Here is a 20018-nt window from a genome sequence, read left to right as displayed (position 1 = left end):
TCTCCCAACTCCTAAACTCAATCCCTTGATTAATGAAGGCTAGCACACCATTCACCGTCTTGATCATATCCTCCACCTGCGAGGCCGATTTAAGAGTCTTATGGACCCGGACCCCAAGTTCCTTCTGTTCCTCAACACTGCTAAGAGTCCTACCCTTGATATTGTACTCCTTCATCCCACTGGACCTGCCAAAATGGACCACTACACAGTTATCCGCATTGAAGTCCATCTGCCACTTCTCTGCCCAGTCTGTAGCCCAGTTCATGTGATGGACTGGGCTACATTCATGATCCTTGTAGTTTCTTGTGGTCTTGGACAGAGCTGAAACCATACCAATCTGTGATACAACCAGAAAGAATGCTTTCTAGGGTGCATCTGTAAAAGCTGGTGAAAGTTGTAGCCAAAATTCCTTAGTATTTTGAGAAAGTAGAGGCGTTGGTGGGCTTTCTTAACTAGTGTTGGCATGGGCCGGGGGGTGGAGGAACCAAAACAGATTGTTGGTGATCAGATCCCTAAAAACTTGAAGCTCTCAACCATTTCTACTTCGATGCCATGATGTAAACAGGGGCATGTTCTCCTTTACACTTCTTGAAGTCGATGACAATCTCCTTTTTGTTGACATTGAGGGAGAGATTATTGTCATTGCACCAGTTCACCAGATTCTCTCTCTCATTTTTAAGATCTGATCACTACGGTGATGTCATCACCAAACTTAATCCCCTCATCCCTGGAACCAATTCCGGTAAATCCTTTCTGCACCTCTCAAAGATCCTCACCTCCTCTCAAAGTACAGCAAAAATGTGGTTTAACCAGAGCTTAAAAGTTCAGCATAATTTCCCTGATTTTTCACTCAATATCTTTATTTGTGAAGTCCAAGATCCAATATCCTTTTGCTAATTATTATCACAATATATGTTGCTACCATCAAAAATTAAAGTACACAAACCTTCAAGTCCTTCTGTTCCTACACATTCTTTAGAACTGTGCCAGTAAAGTATTTTCTATATACCTATCAAATTTCATCTACCACTCACAACAGGATCTGCTAGCCTATATCCTGTTCCAGTCAATTGGGATGATCCTCACTCGGTTGCCACACCTCCCTGCTTGTTACGGACAAATTTTGAATGTTTGCTTTGTATCCCAATATCTATACATCAGAAAAAGTGGTCTGAGCACAGCCTTGTAGAACACTATTATCTACCATCTTCCAGATGGAAAAAAAACAATTTATCACAGTGGCCTCTTGAGCTAATTTTATCTTTAATGACACTGACCCTTCTTTTCAAAGCCTCAATTCAGAAAACCAGACTTTTGTGTCACTTTGTCAAACGTTTTCTTAAATTTCAGATAAATAGCATTTATTACGTTCTCAAAAATCTTTTCTACTTCAAAAGAAATTTTACTTGATTAGTCAAACACAATCTATCTTTTACAAATTTGTGCTGGCTCTTCTTAATTAAGCCAAATATCTCTCAACTGTCTGTAACTTTTTCATTGATTGTTGATGCTACGTTGACCACTTTGTAGTTAGCAGGAACGTCCTTGCATCCTTCCTTGAATAAGGGTGTCATATTTGCCACTCTCCAATCCTCTCCAAATATCCAAGAAAGATTATTGTAAGCCCTTTTGCTGTCTCCACCCCCACTTCCTTTAGCAACCCGAGGTGCAAGGAAAGACCATATGCCTTATCGACTCTATTTCAGCCTTTCAAGTACATCTTGTCTTGTCATTTTTCATCCTGTGCATTACCTAGATCATCACTACTTCCATCAGCACATTATCAGTGTCCTCTTCCTTGGTAAACAGGGATACAATGTACTCATTAAATATTCTAGTCATCCCCTATGTCCAAGCATATATATCCCTAATAGATCTCTGCTTTGCCTTGTTATGGTCTAGTTAGATTAGTTGATGGCTGGCTAATCCAACTGTGCACCAGATAAGCTCAAGAATGCATGTCTTGGAGCTGCAGAAGTATGACCACGTTGGAGTTTGGGCATTCCTGGGAAAACATCAAAAATAGAGGATTGAAAGTAGTTAAATGAATCACCAATTGCAGGAGTATCATAATTCCTTATACGTATACATCTCTCTCCCTGCTCATCTCTCCCTCCCTGTTTGATAAATAATATATTTAAAATATCATAAGATCAATGTTAACCTTCAAGGAGTCATGGGCCAACATTCTCCATTTTTGTTCACACCATTGCCACTGCCAATGAGAAAGGAGAATTTGGCACTCAGCCAAAACTCCATTCACTGCAGCAAGACAGAAGAATCCCAGCCATGGTGAAGATCAGAGAATTCCGGCCATTGTTTCACCAGGCAAAGAAGTTAAATTTCTTGTGGTCCTTTTAAGTCCATTCTTGTTTCCTGTTCATGCAGAAGGGTTTTTTTCAGACCATTTTTTAAAAAGGACATCCCCAGAGGAGTCGTTTTGTATTTTAATGACTCTGCGTAGCCAACTCTAGACAGAAAAGTCTGAAAGTGTGAGTAAACACAGAAAGGTTCCATGTTGTCTGCATATATTCTCATCTTGAGAAGGGCCTTTAAACGCAATGTAAAAGGTTTAAAAACAAAAATACATTGAAACAATTGTCCTTATTTTGTAATATCATAATTAGATGCTTGTGACACTATGCACAGCTAAACTAAATTAAGTCTAATTTCACCAAATGCCCTTATAAACTTATAAGTAGTATCACAGCAAACAAAAGACTAAGTCTGAAAAGTACAATTTCAAGCAATACACTTGCAACCTGCTACTGTCCAACTCCCAGCCCCTGGGAGTTGGACAGTATGCAACTGATGCAAGGAGCAGGCAACACAAATGAAGACTAACTACCTCACTGGCAATAGATGAGACAGTTTATAAGAGCCAGGCTGTTATTTCAGATTTCTTAACCGAAAACGAAGAGGTAATTTTATACACGTGCATTATATTTGCACAAGAGATTGTAGCCAGCAACAAAAAGTTATCATTTACCTTCTGCAGCTACCTGTGAAGTTTAAACTTGGTCAAGTTGGACTAACCAATGACAGGGATTTACAGTGGGAACAATAACCGCTGGTGGAACAATTGATCATTCTGCCACTGTTAGCTTTCAGCACTTGGTCCTATTGTTTTCAGTGACACAACATCAACTGGGTTACATAAAAAGTCACAATCTAGAGAATTATCTGGTAACACATTGAATTAGAAATTCTACAGTGCTAAAGCTGGATCTAAAAATACATTTCAGAAAGCCATTCTCATTCAGCTTCTGTAAACAAATTTAGCATGCATCTGTTCTATATACACAACAGCTACACACATAAAACTGACAGAAAAAATAAAGCCATGACTGATCTCTACCCTCACCTCCAAATGATGCAATATGCCACATGTCCTGTTCTACATTGAGAGGTGAGAATGGCACAAGACAATAGGTCTGAAAATTAGTGGTTAAAAACCAAAAGATCTAAAAAACATGTTTGTGACAAGATACCATGTAATTATAGCAATTTTTATGATCTGTATAAAATGCAAATGCTTCTGGGCCACTTCAATTGGGTAATTGGCCACTTCAATTAGAATTAAAGTGGGTGGAAAGTCATTTTTCCTTGTTTGTTCTTTATTGTCAAGGCTGTGGACACAGTATTTGTATAAAATCACCAAGTGACTTCAGCATTCAATACAGGTAATGCATGAAGTACAGGGTGAAATCCAAACCAACAATAGAACATGACCTTGCTGGATTATGTACACGCATAGCATAGTGTTTCGCAAATTATTTTCCAGTGTAACCCCATTTTAATTCACCACTGTTTTCTCTGGACCAATTGGGGGCAGGCAATGAAAGCTGGCCTGACCAGCAATCCCCACATCCATGAACTCTTATAATAAATTAATTCTTGAAAATTAAACGTGACCCTGGACAGCAACAAAAAAAACCGTGATAAAGCAGAATAGCACCATTTGGTATGTTATTAAAATTCACATTATAGATCAACATAAACTAACACATAAAATATGAAAATGCTTTAAAGTATTTTGTTTTGTAAATATTAAAACATTTTATGCACTCAATTTCAGACAAACTCTCCATGTTCCATGGCGACAGAAGTGCTTTTCCCACTGTCCTCATACACTTCTAATTAGCTCCTCTTCCATCACATACACATTTCTCTTACCAACCCACTTCTCCCCTACTCATGCTCTCCCTCCCATCTTCAGTCACGCCTGCCTGTTCCACTTAGACCATACTCACTCATTCCTTCCCCACTCAACCCTTCTTTCACCTACCCTCACTCAGTCATCCCCTTCTTCTTTTCCACCCAACCCATTACCACCGCTTTCTCCCCCCACCCAAAAAGAAAACAAAAGTCACACTCCCAGCCGCCAGTCTCACTTCCTCCACCACATTCTGCAGTCACTTCAGCAGTGCGTTCTCACTCCGAGATAGCATCTCCACTAGCCTTTTTTCCCCCCCAGTGTCAGTAGATGATTGTCTTTCCCTGGAAAAGGGAAAGCCCCAAACTACCTCCCTGGGGAAAAGGAGCTCAGGTCTGGAGGCTCAGACCCCAACAGGTCAGGGAATGCATCCTCTTCAGTCATTTAAACTAATTGGGGGGGTGGGGGGTGCGCGAGGGTAGGTGACATTACGAGGCCTAAAGTTAAGGAGAGGGTACAGGTAAGGGTGGAGGCCGAGGACGTCCCAATAATAAAGGGAGTAGGGAGCGTGAGTATGAATAGGGTCCAGGGGAAGGCTGGGATAAAAGCACTTTATCTGAATGCACGAAGCATTCGCAATAAAGTGGATGAGCTGGTGGCACAGATCGACACAAATGGATATGATCTGGTGGCCATTACAGAGACGTGGCTGCAAGGTGACAGGGACTGGGAGCTGAATGTCCAGGGGTATCAAGTGTTTAGGAAGGATAGGCGGGAGGGAAAAGGGGGGCGCATAGCTCTGCTGATTAAGGACAGCATCACGGTGGTAGCAAGGGATGATATTGGAGCCAAAGAGCAGAAAGTGGAATCGTTGTGGGTGGAGATTAGGAACAGCAAAGGGAGGAAGACGCTGGTGGGTGTCGTCTATAGGCCCCCAAATAATGATCTGGAGGTGGGGCGGGCTGTTAACGCACAAGTAAGTGCGGCGTGCAGGAATGGGACGGCTGTAATTATGGGGGATTTCAATCTGCATATTGATTGGTCGACCCATGTTGTACGCGGTGGGCTCGAGGAGGAGTTCTTGGAATGCTGCCGGGATAGTTTCCTTGAACAGTGTGTGTTGGAGCCGACGAGGGAGCGAGCTGTCTTGGATCTGGTGTTATGTAATGAGGCGGGTAGAATCAGGGACCTTGCAGTGAAGGATCCTCTTGAGAAGAGTGATCATTGTATGGTGGAGTTTCTGGTGCAGGTGGAGGACGACAAAGTGGGTTCCCGGACACGTGTCCTTTGTTTGAACAGAGGGGAGTACGGTAGGATGAGAGAAGAATTGGTGAATGTGGACTGGGGGAGCGCGTTGGAAGGTAGGTCTGCTGAGGAGCAGTGGAGGATTTTTAAGGAGATCTTTCTTGGTGCTCAGAAATTTATTCCGATGGTCAAAAAGGACCATAGGAGGAGAGGTAATCAGCCGTGGATAACGAAGGAGGTGAAGGAAAGTGTTAAATTAAAAGCGGAGACGTTTAGAGTAGCTAAGAGTAGTGGGTGAGAAGAGGATTGGGAGAGGTTTAAATGTCAACAAAGATTGACAAAGAAATTGATAAAGAAGGGTAGGAGAAACTATGAAGCTGGGCTAGCGCTTCATATAAAAAAGGATAGCAAGAGTTTTTATAAGTATATAAAAAGAAAGAGGCTGGCTAGGGTGAACGTTGGACCCTTAGAGGATGAGAAGGGGGACTTAGTGGTAGGGGATGGGGAAATGGCTGAGGTCTTGAATAACTTTTTTGTTTCAGTCTTCACGGAGGAGGACATGAATAATTTGCCGGGTGTTAGAGATGGAAAGGTGGTAGGACTGGAGGGTCTCGATGACATTACTGTTACTAGAGAGGTGGTGCTCGACAGACTGGAGGGGCTGATTGTGGACAAGTCGCCAGGACCGGATGGAATGCATCCGAGGGTTCTGAAAGAAATGGCGGAGATGATAGTGGATGCCTTGGTGGTTATTTTCCAGACGTCGCTGGATTCTGGGGAAGTGCCGGAAGATTGGAAAGCGGCTAACGTTACGCCGTTGTTTAAGAACGGTGCCAGGCAAAAGGCAGGGAATTATAGGCCGGTTAGTTTAACGTCTGTTGTAGGTAAAATGTTAGAATCCATCATCAAGGAGGAAATAGCGAGGCATCTTGAGGGGAATTGCTTGATAGAGCAGACACAGCACGGTTTCATTAAGGGGAAGTTGTGTCTGACAAATTTACTTGAGTTCTATGAGGATGTGTCTAGGGTGGTGGATAGAGGAGAGCCGGTGGATGTGGTCTTTCTTGATTTTCAGAAGGCGTTTGACAAGGTACCTCACAAGAGGTTATTGCAGAAGGTCAGGGGACATGGAGTTGGGGGTAGGGTGTTAGCGTGGATAGAGGACTGGTTATCAAATAGGAGGCAGAGAGTGGGGGTCAATGGGTGCTATTCGGATTGGCGGTTGGTGACTAGTGGAGTGCCTCAGGGGTCGGTGCTGGGGCCTCAGCTATTTACCATTTATATAGATGATCTGGAGGAGGGAACCGAGTGCATGGTGTCAAAATTTGCTGACGACGGCAAGATTGGTGGAAAGGCAAATTGTGCGGAGGATGTGGAGAGTCTGCAGAAGGATCTAGATAGGCTGGGCGAATGGGCCAGGAAATGGCAAATGGAATTTAATGTTGGCAAGTGTGAGGTGGTCCACTTTGGTAGGAATAATGGTAGGAAGGATTATTACTTACGTGGAGAAAAACTGCAGCAGGTGACGGTGCAGAGGGACCTCGGGGTCCTTGTGCATGAGTCGCAAAAACCCAGCTTGCAGGTGCAGCAGGTGGTCAGGAAGGCTAATGGGATGCTGGCCTTCATAGCGAGGGGGATTGAATATAAAAGTAGGGAGGTCTTGCTGCGGCTGTATAGGGCATTGGTGAGGCCGCAGCTGGAGTACTGTGTGCAGTTTTGGGCGCCGTACTTACACAAGGATATTTTGGCCTTGGAGGGAGTGCAGAGGAGGTTTACTAGGCTGATGTCGGAGTTGAGGGGGTTGAGCTATGAGGAGAGGCTGAATAAACGAGGCTTGTACTTGTTAGAGTTTAGAAGAATGAGGGGAGAACTCATTGAGACGTATAAGATGATGAATGGGATGGATAGGATAGAGGTGGAGAGACTCTTCCCGCTCAGAAAGGACAGTAGGACTAGGGGGCACAGCCTCAAGATAAAAGGGGGGGCGGTTTAGAACGGAGTTGAGGAAGAACTTCTTCACTGAAAGGGTGGTGAATCTCTGGAATTCTCTGCCCGTTGAAGTGGTGGAGGCTACCTCGCTAAATATTTTTAAGAAGTGGGTTGATGGGTTTTTGATCAGAGAGGGGATTAAGGGTTATGGGGAGAGGGCGGGAATGTGGAACTGAGCCACGACAGATCAGCCATGATCTTATTGAATGGCGGGGCAGGCTCGAAGGGCCAGATGGCCTACTCCTGCTCCTATTTCTTATGTTCTTATTTTGTTCGAGTAGTCCCAGGGTCCCAAGAAGCTGAGCCAGAGACAACTGCTGTCATACACAATTTGTGGTAGATACATATCTTGGCTCCCTGGAATCTTACTCCTGAGCAGGGCTGGAGTCTTACACCAAGTGGCAAGGTCAGGGCCAAGTTGCTTCATCAGTAATAGGATCTCAGATTGGGCAAAAAAAAAATCCTACATCAGATCAGCAACTCCCACAGCCCAGGTGGTACCAGGAAGGTGGTGATTTTCAGGCTGCATGTGAGCAGCAGCTATTGTCAGTGCGCCTCTATATCTCCCAATCACAGAACACAAGTCAGGTTGGCATCAGAGATTAATCTGAGTGCTCCCCGAGGCAAAGTAGAGGTTGAAATTCCATTATCCAAAACAAAAAAAAACAGAAATTTGCCAGTGAAAATTTTTCAGTCCTGTATATTTACTGTAGAAATGAGAAACAAAGCACATACTTTTGGAATTAAAACTGTTTCTTAATTTTGGTTTACACTGCAATGGAAAGATTTATTTTTAAAATGTGAAAAATGACCTGCAAGCAGGGCATAGCGTGGGACAATAACTATACATGGGTTTCACATCCTATCAAATGAAAATGTACAGAAATAGAAGGCTAACCATTTATACCAGAACTTTGCTAAACTGTTCACAAGATTAACAATTACCCACAATTGGATAACACAGGGCACAGCATACACCCAAATACAAAAGTGGCACTCAGAAGTCTGCATATATATAGTGCCATTGATGACCTCAGGATATCCCAAAGTGCTTTACCATGAAGTGCTTCTGAAATGTAGGAAATGCAACAGCCCACGTAAGTGTGAAAATACTAAAAGAAAATCATTGCCAATGGTAGAAGGCTACACAATTATGAAGGGCATGAACAAACTGGATAGTCAGAAGCTTTCTCCCAGGCTGGAAGAGTCAATTATTAGGGGTCATAGGTTTAAGGTGCAAGGGGCAAGGTTTAAAGGGGATGTACGAGGCAAGTTTTTTTTTTACACAGAGGGCGGTGGATGTCTGGAGCTCAATGCCAAGGGAAGTGGAAGCAGATACGATACTGACTTTGAAGGGGCATTTTGACAAATACACGAATAGGATGGAAAGAGAGAGATATGGTCCCCAAAGAGCAGGGGGTTTTAATTCTGTCGGGCAACATGGAGAGCCAGAGGGCATATTCCTTTGCTGTAATTCTCTTTGTTCACTACCACCAATATCTAGAACCACTCAACAGTAGGTTTAGCCTGTGAAATGGAACAGTCTCCCATCTTTAAAACTGAGTTTTTAAGAAAACTCAGTTCCTTCAATTGTCTCTTTTCAAAACAAAAATGCTGGGATATTTGTTTTTTGTTGCTCTTTGCAATTGATCTAATTAGAGTACATGTTAGCTACATTATTTTTTTCAGTTTCTCAAACTGGCTCCCTCTAGAACTACTTTTGACACATTAATTTTAACACATTGAGCCCTATTTTACCATTTTAGTTCAGAGTGCTGGGTGGATTTGAAATTGGGAGTGTTTCAGATCTGACTTTTAGAACTGTTCTCAGGCGCCCCCATACGCACTCTGCCTGAAAAATAGCAGTGATTCTGAATTGCACTGCAGAAACCTGCAGGCAGGGCTAATCGTGCCCGAAACACTACGGCTCTGATTGGTGCCTCCAACTGCGCATGCGCAGAACAGAATGGAAAATGCTCCTCTGCTACATCGCTCCCAGGCTGGATAATGCCTCTGCCTACCTCCTCAGAAGCTGGAGTGCCCGAATCGGACCTTTGCAGACCATGTCTGTTTTGCGCCGAATCTGGACAGGCAAATGCAGTGGTAAAGGGGAAAGTGCTGGTAAGTTTGGGCATACAGTCCATTAAGTCAATTTAAATCCATGCAAATTCTCCAATTTGCAAATTGTAAATCGCGCTAGTCCCCTCATGTCCGTTTTCGAAAACGGGCTTGATGGCAAGATAGGGCCCACGGTATTGAAAATATTATGAAAAACAAAAAATTACATTTGCATTTACTTTAAAATCGGTTCTTAATTTCTATACTTGTGACAACTGAAACTTGTTAAGCTCAGCAACACAACCTACCGGTGAGAGATTGATAAATGTTTCAGACCTTTCGGCTAAGATCAAGTATAACATCAGTTCTGGTCAGCTTGTATCTAGTATGTCCCTTTTGTGGGGAACATTAATTGGACTGGATTTGAATTTGTTTTTGGTGCAAGGGAATCGTATTGTGGCTTGTCCCGTCCACTCTGTGCATTGGCTTTGTGACTCTAAGAAAGGATTAAAATCTTTAAAAAATGCTTCAGTTTTTTGAAGGATGACCATGATATTGGTACATTCTTTACCCCTCCTCTAGCACAAATCAGAAACCATGCATAATAACCAAGTAACTAATTTGCTTAAATTGGGTTTCAATAGCACTTGTAGAATGCTCTTTCATCAATGATTATAATTACATGTGTGTTCATAAAAAGCATTGTATATTTAGGAAATATACAGAGGTTGATATTGCAGAGGTCCTGCTTCATGTCAAACAGCAATCTGAATTGATTTTTCACTATTTCCTTCCTCTTTAGATATTATTTCCTTCACATTTCATAGTTTCTTTAGGTTAGATCTTTGAAAATTTACTGAAGCTAGGGAAGACTTTGCTTTACCAAATATAATTTTTATTTTGACAAATTAAACAACATGTGAAGGGGAGAAATTTTTGCCAGTTAAAGGGTTTACTTGACTAATGATCTACTGTGCCTCCTATAACTAATTTCTTTAAAACATTCCTTTCTTTGAAGAAGCAATGCATTCTTTACCTATAGGACACTGACAACCCTGGGAACATTACACTAAAAATGAAAGCCTATTCAGATCAGTAAGTCAAATGCAGTCAGTGATTTGACTAACTTCAGTTGGAGAATTTTTTCAGGCCTGTAATAAGAAACAAAAAAAATCTCTCAAATTCAGTACCAAGCACAAACTGACCTAAATACTTAAAACAAACCAAGGGTGAAACTTGACCAAAGCAAAGTCATAAAGAATCATAGAAAGGGCCTATGTTGAGAAACCGCTTATCCTGACTATAGTCAGGAACTAGGGGTCATAGTCTCAGGATAAAGGGATTGAAAGGGGTTGGCCATTTAAGACCAAAAGGAAAAGAAATTTCTTCAATAAAGGATTCAAAACTTTTGGAGATGCTCAGTCAACAATTATATTCAAGACTGAGATAGGCAGAATTGTGTGTGCTAACAAAAGAACGTTACACTTTTCCAAGGCACGATGATGGGCTAAGAGGCAAGGGGAGGACTTGAAATTCAGTGTAATGCTGTGGGAATGACCAATTAAGGGCATCTTCCCACCTTTACAGCAATTTTTCCTATGTTCCTATGGGTGGAGTCTTGCATCAAGTATGAATCCTGGCTTTATGGGCCCCTGCAACCATCAGAAGCGCTTCTTCCCCCATTCCAGCTTGCCCACCCAGGCTCCTTAGCACACAAGGCCCTGATACCTTGGCTCTGCTGAAGCCCCACCTTCCCATTATCTCAGCAATTCTCTCTGTCATGAATTAGATGCAGTCCCAGTTGTGGTCATGGTTTCCAGAGAGCTGCGGTCTATTTGAGTGGATGGCAGATCTTTGGAGACCGGTTTTCTCCCCAAAGAAGCAAAAATCTCACCTGGAGCCAATTAAGATGCCAGCAAGCATTAAATGGTTTTGAGGCAACAAAGTGCGTGGAGAGGTGCAAATGGGAAGGAGAGAAGACCCCAGTGCAACACAACATTCTGCCCAATGGATGAGGCTAAAGGAGGAAAGTGAAGTTATACAATAGTTCAGCAATAATGCCACTGAATGGTGGAGCAGGTGACCATGCCTGCATGATAAAGTACAGAGCAGGCATCAACAAGTTGTATGAACTTGGTACAACTGAATCTAAATCTTCCCTCACACAACATACCTTCACAAAAGGGTCCAGCAAAAAGTCGAGGAAAAAGAAAAACAAATTTTGGTTGGTGACTTTCTCCCACATAACCTACAGGAACAGGTCAACTGTAATACCCTCATTAAAATCAGCTAAATCAGTACTGACCAATGATCAAACCTTAGACTGTCCTGGTTTTATGGCTCAATACCAAACTAGGTAATGCCTTTTCATACTGAACCATTGCAAGCAATGGAGTCACAAGTTACATCAAGCTCTTTCTGAGGATGGGCAAGGGCACTTGGTATTTACACTTAGTTAAAAAATAAAGTGTAATTGATGTGGAAACATGCAAAAAGTGCTAGGCGCATCAAGATAGAGACGGACGTGAAAAGGGGGAGTGATGAGAGAGAGAGAGGGGTGTGGGTGTCATTGATACTGCTTCCTCAATGCAATCCTGAATGCCAAACCCAGATCCAGCTCCTATCAGATACTTAGCATTTCTGTGGGATCAGACATTGATATGCTCCAAATTTAACATTCAGTTCTCCTTGAGATGAGTATATGACACTATAAGCTCTCCATCATGAAGACTGCCTGTTTCCACTTCTGCTAATTTGTCTGCCTCCATCCCTGCCTGAAAACATCTGCCGCTGAAATATGTGCTTATACTTTCATCAATTCCAAACTCCACAAACTTTGGCTATCCAAAACTCTGCTACCTCTAAGCTACTTGCATCAAATCTCACTGCCCCATCAACCAGTGGTTAGCACTGCTGCCTCACAGCACCAAAGACCAGGTTCAATTCTGGCCTCGAGTCACTGTCTGTGTGGAGCTTGCACATTCTCCCCGTGCCTATGTGGGTTTCCTCTGGGTGCTCTGGTTTCCTCCTGCAATCCAAAGATGTGAGAGTTAGGTTAATTGGCCATGCTAAATTGAACCTACTAGCAGGTTAAATATGAAAGGTTATGAGGATAGGGGTGGGATTGTGATTGGCGCAGATTTGATAAGCCAAATGGCTTCCTTCTGCATTGTAGGGATTCTATGAACCTTGGCCTTGCAGAACTACACTAATTCTAGGCTTCCAAAGTATCAAATTAAGTAGTATTACTCTTGTGTTTAAATCAATTCATATTTTTAACCATACCTTTCTCTATTCTCTTATCTATGCCTCCAGCACCTGCCCTAACTCTTCCTTGGTCTCTTAGGTATTCTGGCCTCCCATCACCCTATTATCAACAGCCAGGTCTTCAACTGCTGAGGTCACACTGTGCAGAATTTCCTCTTTAAAACCAGTGAGCAAGCTGTTGGTTAAGCACCCTATTTTGGTCCTTTTAGCTCAGTGTTCATTTATTATTCATGCTTCTATGAAGCACTTTGGGGTATTTTTACACATTAAAAGGTTCCATACCATTGCAAGACTATTTTGCTGGGCTGCATTTAGAATTGAAAACCTCGAGAAGGAATTTCTGATCCAACAAAAGATTAAGAATTTACGCACTATTACGCAGAAGCAGTGCTACTCTTTAGTTAAGCAAAAGGATCACCCAAGAACCAGATGTGACTAAGTATTAGGGAAAGAAATAATTCTTTCCAAGAGGAGGAGGAGGAAAAGGTAGCAAGAGCAAAGAATTGGCAGTGTTTGGTAAGGAGTGAGAGCTTTTTTTGTACTTAGCCATCAGTGTGATGTGGGAGGTGGCTGTAGTCATAATATTTTAGAGAGGAAAGCACAAAAATTTGATCCTTATAAAATTACAAGTATTGCCAATCTGTGGTGAAACCTATTTTACTAGTAGGATTAGGTTTCACTTTAAAAACCAGGAAAATATAATTAAAACAGATCCAAAATGAATTCAGTCAAAAGCACTATTAATGCCCACAGCAGCAGGTTACATAGAACATTACAGCACAAACAGGCCCTTCGGCCCACAACTTGTGCCGATCACATCCACACCTACCAAGCTATAGAACTATCTGTAACTCCCAATCCCATTAAATCCCATATACTCATCCAGAAGTCTTTTAAAAGACCCCAGTGAGTTCGCCTCTACCATCACCGACGGCAGCCGATTCCACTCACTCACCACCCTCTGAGTGAAAAACTTACCCCTGTCTCCTCTGTACTTGCTTCCCAGCACCTTAAACCTATGTCCTCTCGTAGTGACCATTTTAGCCCTGGGAAATAGCCTCTGAGAATCCACCCTATCTATTCCTCTCAACATTTTATAAACCTCTATCAGGTTGCCTCTCAACCTTTGTCTCTCCAGGGAGAAGAGACCTAGCTCCCTCAACCTAAGGCATGCCTCCGAATCCAGGCAACATCCTTGTAAATCTCCTCTGCACCCTTTCAACAGCTTCCACATCCTTCCTGTAGTGAGGCGACCAGAATTGCGCACAGTACTCCAAGTGGGGTCTGACAAGGGTCTTATAGAGGTTAAGCAAATGCTGCAAGATTCAGCCTGACACTCCCAATGGCCAATTTCAAAATGTTCCAACATTGAATCTACGTATATGGAGTTTGAGAAAGTTGGTCTGAAAACAACCTGGGGTCAATTCCAGATCGCTTCATGTCAGGAATCCTATTACTCAGTTGTTACCTCCAGATCGAAACTCAGCACATAGTTAACCTAAATCATACATAACATCAAGCATGCCTACCTTTTGTCTGATGCTCTAAGCACCTTGGCAAACACCTCAAGTTCACAGAATTCACCACCCAGCTGGCACAGACGTCCTTGTTGATAAAGCTGTAAAAGCAAATGGAGATTTTAGTCAGATCAGAAAAAGCACAGCATTTATGATGAACATCCAAATCACATTTTAATTACTTTTAAGAAACCATATTGGCACATTGGTTTGCTGTTGTTTTTGGTATTTTCCTTACTGTTTACTAAGCAGCAATTATGCAATAGTTTCTTCACATTTGCATGCTAATGTTGGGAATGGATCACAGTTTACTGTGGATAACCAATAACAATATCAAGCACACCCAAGTCTGTTGCAGCATATTTGTATTCAAGCCATCATTTCCTCAATGCTGCATTTCATTGCAACAAGGTTTCTTTTCTAAGTTTTCACACCAGTTGCCCGATAACTTCTTTTTGTCAGGCAGGCTTTTATTTTCATAAAGTTCCAACAGTCAACACATTTTAGAAAAAAGTGTTTGGTCTCTTGGTGGTGAAATATGGCTTGTGCTGTTGACACAAGATTCGGTGTGACAGAGGGAACATGATCTTGCAGTTATGAACTGCTTAACAGCAAGACGGCAACACTTGCTGGACGCAATCTCCTCTACCTTCATGATTTGAATGGAGTGAACCTGGGCACGATGGTGAACTCCCATATCACAGTAGCACTGAGTGACAGCACCAGCATGGTCAGGTCCCTGTACATATTGTGGATTTCACTTCGAGAGTCACAGCACAACCAGATACCAAAGTTCTTTACTTTTGTAGGTAACCTCCCAAAAGCCAGTCCACAATAGACTTTCGCCAACAGATTTCTTCAGTTTCTTCATCAGTGAAATGAAGTACCAGAATTGAGATTTAGCAACAATATAATTTGGAGCAAAGGTGCACAGCCGATAGAGTGCAGGGCTGGGCTCCTTAGCCAAGGGCAGGCGCCGCCAAATTACCTTGTATTCCTTAAGGGTGCCTGAAGCCTTCATGTCGCTTCTTACTAAAGTAGGCATGATTTATACCTACCAAGATATCCATGTACTTTTTTTTCTCCAGGCCTTCAACAGCAAGAAGACAAAGAAGACTTTCATCCTGTCGTTCTGAGATGGATGATAATTCAAAAGTGGCATTTTGGGAGTGAAACTGCAGGACCATTCAAAATGGAAAAACTCGAATCAAAATGTAAAGCTATAAAAAGATAAATAATTACAACTTGGATCACACCAAATTGCAAACCAGAGGAGAATCATCAAAACCTTGACTCAGTATACAATTTTATAAGAGACGGCGTTTATCTTTGTCTTTTATCTTATTTTTCTTACAATATTGTGTTAAGCAAGGCAGAAAGACATTGTTTGAACAACATAAATAACCCTGTTGTAGATATATTATCCTGGGAAACAGGACCATCAGAGGAACAACTCACAATCAAGTCTATAACTTGTTGATATATCATGTGCTGCTGAAGGAACAGTTCGTGAAGCAGCTTAGTACGAGATCCTGCAAAGTATGGCAACCATAAAATTTGCTGAACTGAATTTAAGAAATGAACAAATATGAGATACACAGATGCAGCACTAAAACAGGTGTCATGTCTGTATACTCCAAGGTTTACCTATTTCAATGAGTTTACCCATTAAAAAATAATTTTTTATATAAACATAAATAAATATGAATTTTTACATAAGCTGAATCATAAAATGAGAAACTGACCCATGGGATTGCTTTTAGTAGGTAAAGAAATACTGATACTAGAGATGATTATTTGCGTTTCTAATAATTCACAAGAAAACATTCAGGAACAAGCAATGGAAATGCACTGACAACTATTTTTATATAAATTAGTACATATGGAATGTTTATAAATGCAAAAGCTAATGTCAGGGTGGAATTAATACATTCACCCAGCTCCAGCATGTCTGGCTTCTGGATGAACTCTTCTCTTCTATTTCACCACTGCGTTAATTAAATCAGAAAGACATAATTTGAGCTGTGCAAATTATATCCTCTCGTGGGTACTTCAATCAGGATCAGGGCCAAAGGAACTACTATGCAATTAAGTTTGCAACTCCATTTTGTATTATTGACTGTGGAATTTCATAGAATAACAGAAATTTATAGCACAAAAAGAAGCCATCCAGCCCAGCATGTCAGCACTGACTCTCCAAATGAGCAATTTACTTCGTGCTATTTTCCAGCCCTATCCGCATTACTCTACATTCTCTTCAGATAACATTCCAATTCCCTACCGAATACTTCAATTGAACCTGCATCCATCACAACCTCAACACTGCATTCTAGGCCTTTATCTCTTGCTGCGTGAAAAAGATTTTAACCTAGTGTCGCTTCTGCTTCTTTTACAAATTACTGTAAATCTGTGTCTTCAAATTTTCAATTCTTCTACAAGTTGGAACATTTTCTCTTGATCTACTTTGTCCAGACCCCTCGTGAATTTGAATACCTCTGTTACGTTCCTTCTCGGTTTTTTATTCTCCAAGGAAAACAGTCCAGATTAATTTAATCTTCGTAACTAAAATTTCTCATCCCTGAAAACACTCGTGAAATTTCTTTGCACTCTCGCCACTGCCTTCACATTTTGCCTAAAACATAGCACCCAGAACTAGATGAAATACTTCGAAACAGGCAAAACTAGTGTCTGTTACAAGTTCAATATAACCTCCTTGCTCTCATCCTCTATTTTTTGATAGCTAAAAGATGTTGCATGCTTTATTAACCATGCTCTTAACCGTCCTGCAACTTTCATTACTTGTGCACATTTTTAAAATTTTTTTTCCAGAAGATCTAGGTCACTGGCTCAGCCAGTATTTATTGCCCATTCCTAGTTGCCCTTGAGGTAGTGTTAGTGAGCTATCCTTTGAATGCTACTGTCATGTGGTGTGTATATCCAGAGTGCAGTTGGGAAGGAATTTTGACCCAGCAGCGATGAAGGAACAGCAATGTCTGCCTGTGTGAGCAAGAGGATGTGTGTCTTGGAGCCATGCATCTGTTGGCCTTGTCCAATGACGTACAGGTGGTCAGGGGTTTGGAAGGGGCAGTCAAAAGAAATCTTGGTGAGTTTCTGCAGCTAGTACTCACTGCTGCCACTGTGTGCCGGTGGTGGAGGGAATAAATGTTTTATGTCGGTGAATGGGGTGCCAATTCATAAGGCTGCTTTGTTCTGAATCGTATTGAGCTTAGATGTTGTTGGAGCTGCAATTATATAGGCGGGGGAAAAGTAGACGGTGTAGATGGTGGACAGTAACTGAGGAATCAGGAGGCAAATTATTCCCAGCCTCTGATCTGCTTTTGCAGCTACGGTATTAATATCGTGGGTGCAATTCAGCTTCAGGTTAATGGTAACCACCAAGGGGGCATTCAGCACTGGTAATGCCATTGAATATCAAAGGGTGATGGTTAGATTCTCTCTTTTGGAAGCGATCATTGTCTTAAACTTGTGTGGCGAATGTTACTTGGCACTTGTCAGCCTAAGCCTGTCTAGGTCTCACTACATATGATGAGATGTCAAACACCAGGTTATAGTCCAACAGGTTTACTTGAAATCACAAAGTTTTCAGAGTGCTGCTCCTTTGTCAGGTGAAGTGTAGTGAGATGCGCAGGCACAGAAAATATAGGTGGAATGACGATAGCCCGACACTAACAGGTAATCAAGAGTATCAAAGGATAAGTACTGACAAACTGTATAGTGTTTAACATCTCACACTGAGTACAAGCCAGCTGAATAACATATCTTTACAAGTAATCACAAGTACTAAGACAAATGCAAACAGTTATGTACCATCAGTATGTGTGAAGTGTCGACTGACTGTATAACAAGTGAAGGGACGAAGTAAGAACTGATAACTTAAGGCAGAGAGACCGTTACAAAGAATGAGATGGTGTCAAACACTATGCAAACTAATTCAGATAAAGAGATCATCACCTGTAATGAAGGTATGCATGGTGTCAAAACAGGACAGCAAGGGAGATTTTCCCCAGTACTACTCTTCAGAATTGTTCCATTTTTGGATGCACACATTTCAATAAAGGACAGGCACCTCAGCACTTCACTCTACCGTAAGCCCATGATGCTCCTCTTCTCCAGCTTCCACCCCAATAAAGAAGCCATCCCCTATGAACAAGCACTGCACACACACAGGATCTGCTTGGACGAAGAGGAACATGATGGACTTTGAAAGGTGCTCGTAGAAACAGGATACGATGTACAACTCATCAATCAAGGAGTTTCGACATACACAGTGAAAGGCCGCAATGCTCCCCTCAGGAGACAAACACAGGAAACAACCAACCAAATACCCTTCAGTTGTCCAGTACTTCTCTGGAGCAGAAAAGCAGGTTTTTCACAGCCTTCAGCATGTCATCAATGACGACGAACATCTCACCGAGGCCATCCCTGCACCTCCACTACTCACCTTCAAACAGCTGCCTAATCTCAAACAGACCATTATTCGCAGCAAGGTATCCAGCCTTCAGGTGAACAGTGACCACAACACCACACAACCCTGACACTAACTTCTACAGGACAAGCCAGATCATCAACACAGGTGCCACCATCAGATGGGGGAACACCATCCATCAGGTATATGGTACCTACTGATGTGACTCGGTCAATGTCGTCTACTTCATCCACTGTAGCGAAGGATGCCCCAGATCATCGTACATTGGCAAAACCATGCAGACACTACGAAGACGAATGAACAGACACTGCGCCAGGCAGGAGTGCTCCCTCCCAGTCAGAGAACTCTTCAGTGGCCAAGTGCATTCAACCTTCGATCTTCAAGTAAGCGTTCTCCAAGGTGGCCTACGAGATGCACAACAACACAAAATCGCCAAGCAGCAACTGATAGCCAAGTTCCACACTCATCAGAACAGCCTTAACCATGATCTTGGGTTCATGTCACGCTACATGTAACCCTACCATATTCTCTGGGTGGGGAATCTCCGACTGTCCTGTTTTGACACCATACATAGCTTCATTACAGGTGATGCTCTCTCTACCTGAATTGGTTTGTATAGTGTTTAACACCATCTCACACTGATTGTTTATAATTATCTCTCTGTCTTAAGTTATCGGTTCTTACGTCATCCTTTCACTTGTTATACAGCCTGCCGACACTTTACACATGCCTTCAGCTTGTGATCAATGATGACGCTTTGGCGAAGGGTCATCCAGACTTGAAATGTTGGCTCTATTCTCTCCCCACAGATGATATCAAAACCCACCAAGATTTTCCAGCATTTTCTGTTTTTGTGACACTTTACACATACTGATTATACATAACTGCTTGCATTTGTCTACTGGTACTCATGATTACTTGTAAAGACTTGTTATTCAGCCTGCATGTACCGCCTGTATTTATCCTTTGACTCTTGATTACTTGTTGGTGTTGGGCTACTGTCATTCCGTCTACATATTCTGTGCATGCGCACCTCGCTCTATTCCACCTGACAAAGGAACAATGCTCCGAAAGCTTGAGATTTCAAATAAACCGGTTGGACTATAACCTGGTGTCATGTGACCTCTCACCTTGTGCACCCCAGTCCAACACCAGAATCTCCACATCACTATAATACAGACTGTCCAGGTCCAACTGCAGGCTGCTTCAGTATCTGAGTTGCAAATTCTACCGAACGTTGGGGCCATTCTCTGATGATTGCACAATTCAGACCTTATGATGGTGGGAAGTTTATTGATGAAGTAGCTGGGCCTAGGGCACTATCCTGAGGAATTCATAT

At 42.2% G+C, this 20018-nt stretch overlaps 1 protein-coding gene and 1 pseudogene across 1 annotated transcript in view; both read right to left on the bottom strand.

Annotated features, from left to right (window-relative positions):
- Positions 1-20018, bottom strand: part of appbp2 (amyloid beta precursor protein (cytoplasmic tail) binding protein 2) — a 92299-nt gene that overhangs the window by 46396 nt on the left and 25885 nt on the right. The window contains exon 2 of the mRNA XM_080210490.1: positions 14245-14333. Coding sequence (XP_080066616.1) covers positions 14245-14333 — 89 coding nt within the window. The remainder of the gene's footprint in view (positions 1-14244; positions 14334-20018) is intronic.
- Positions 14736-15253, bottom strand: LOC145357348 (large ribosomal subunit protein eL20 pseudogene; annotated as a pseudogene).

This window comes from Carcharhinus amblyrhynchos, chromosome 23, assembly GCF_965287045.1.
Source record: "Carcharhinus amblyrhynchos chromosome 23, sCarAmb.v2.hapA, whole genome shotgun sequence".
Classification (NCBI taxonomy): domain Eukaryota; kingdom Metazoa; phylum Chordata; class Chondrichthyes; order Carcharhiniformes; family Carcharhinidae; genus Carcharhinus; species Carcharhinus amblyrhynchos.
This window is presented reverse-complemented; position numbering and strand designations above follow the sequence as displayed.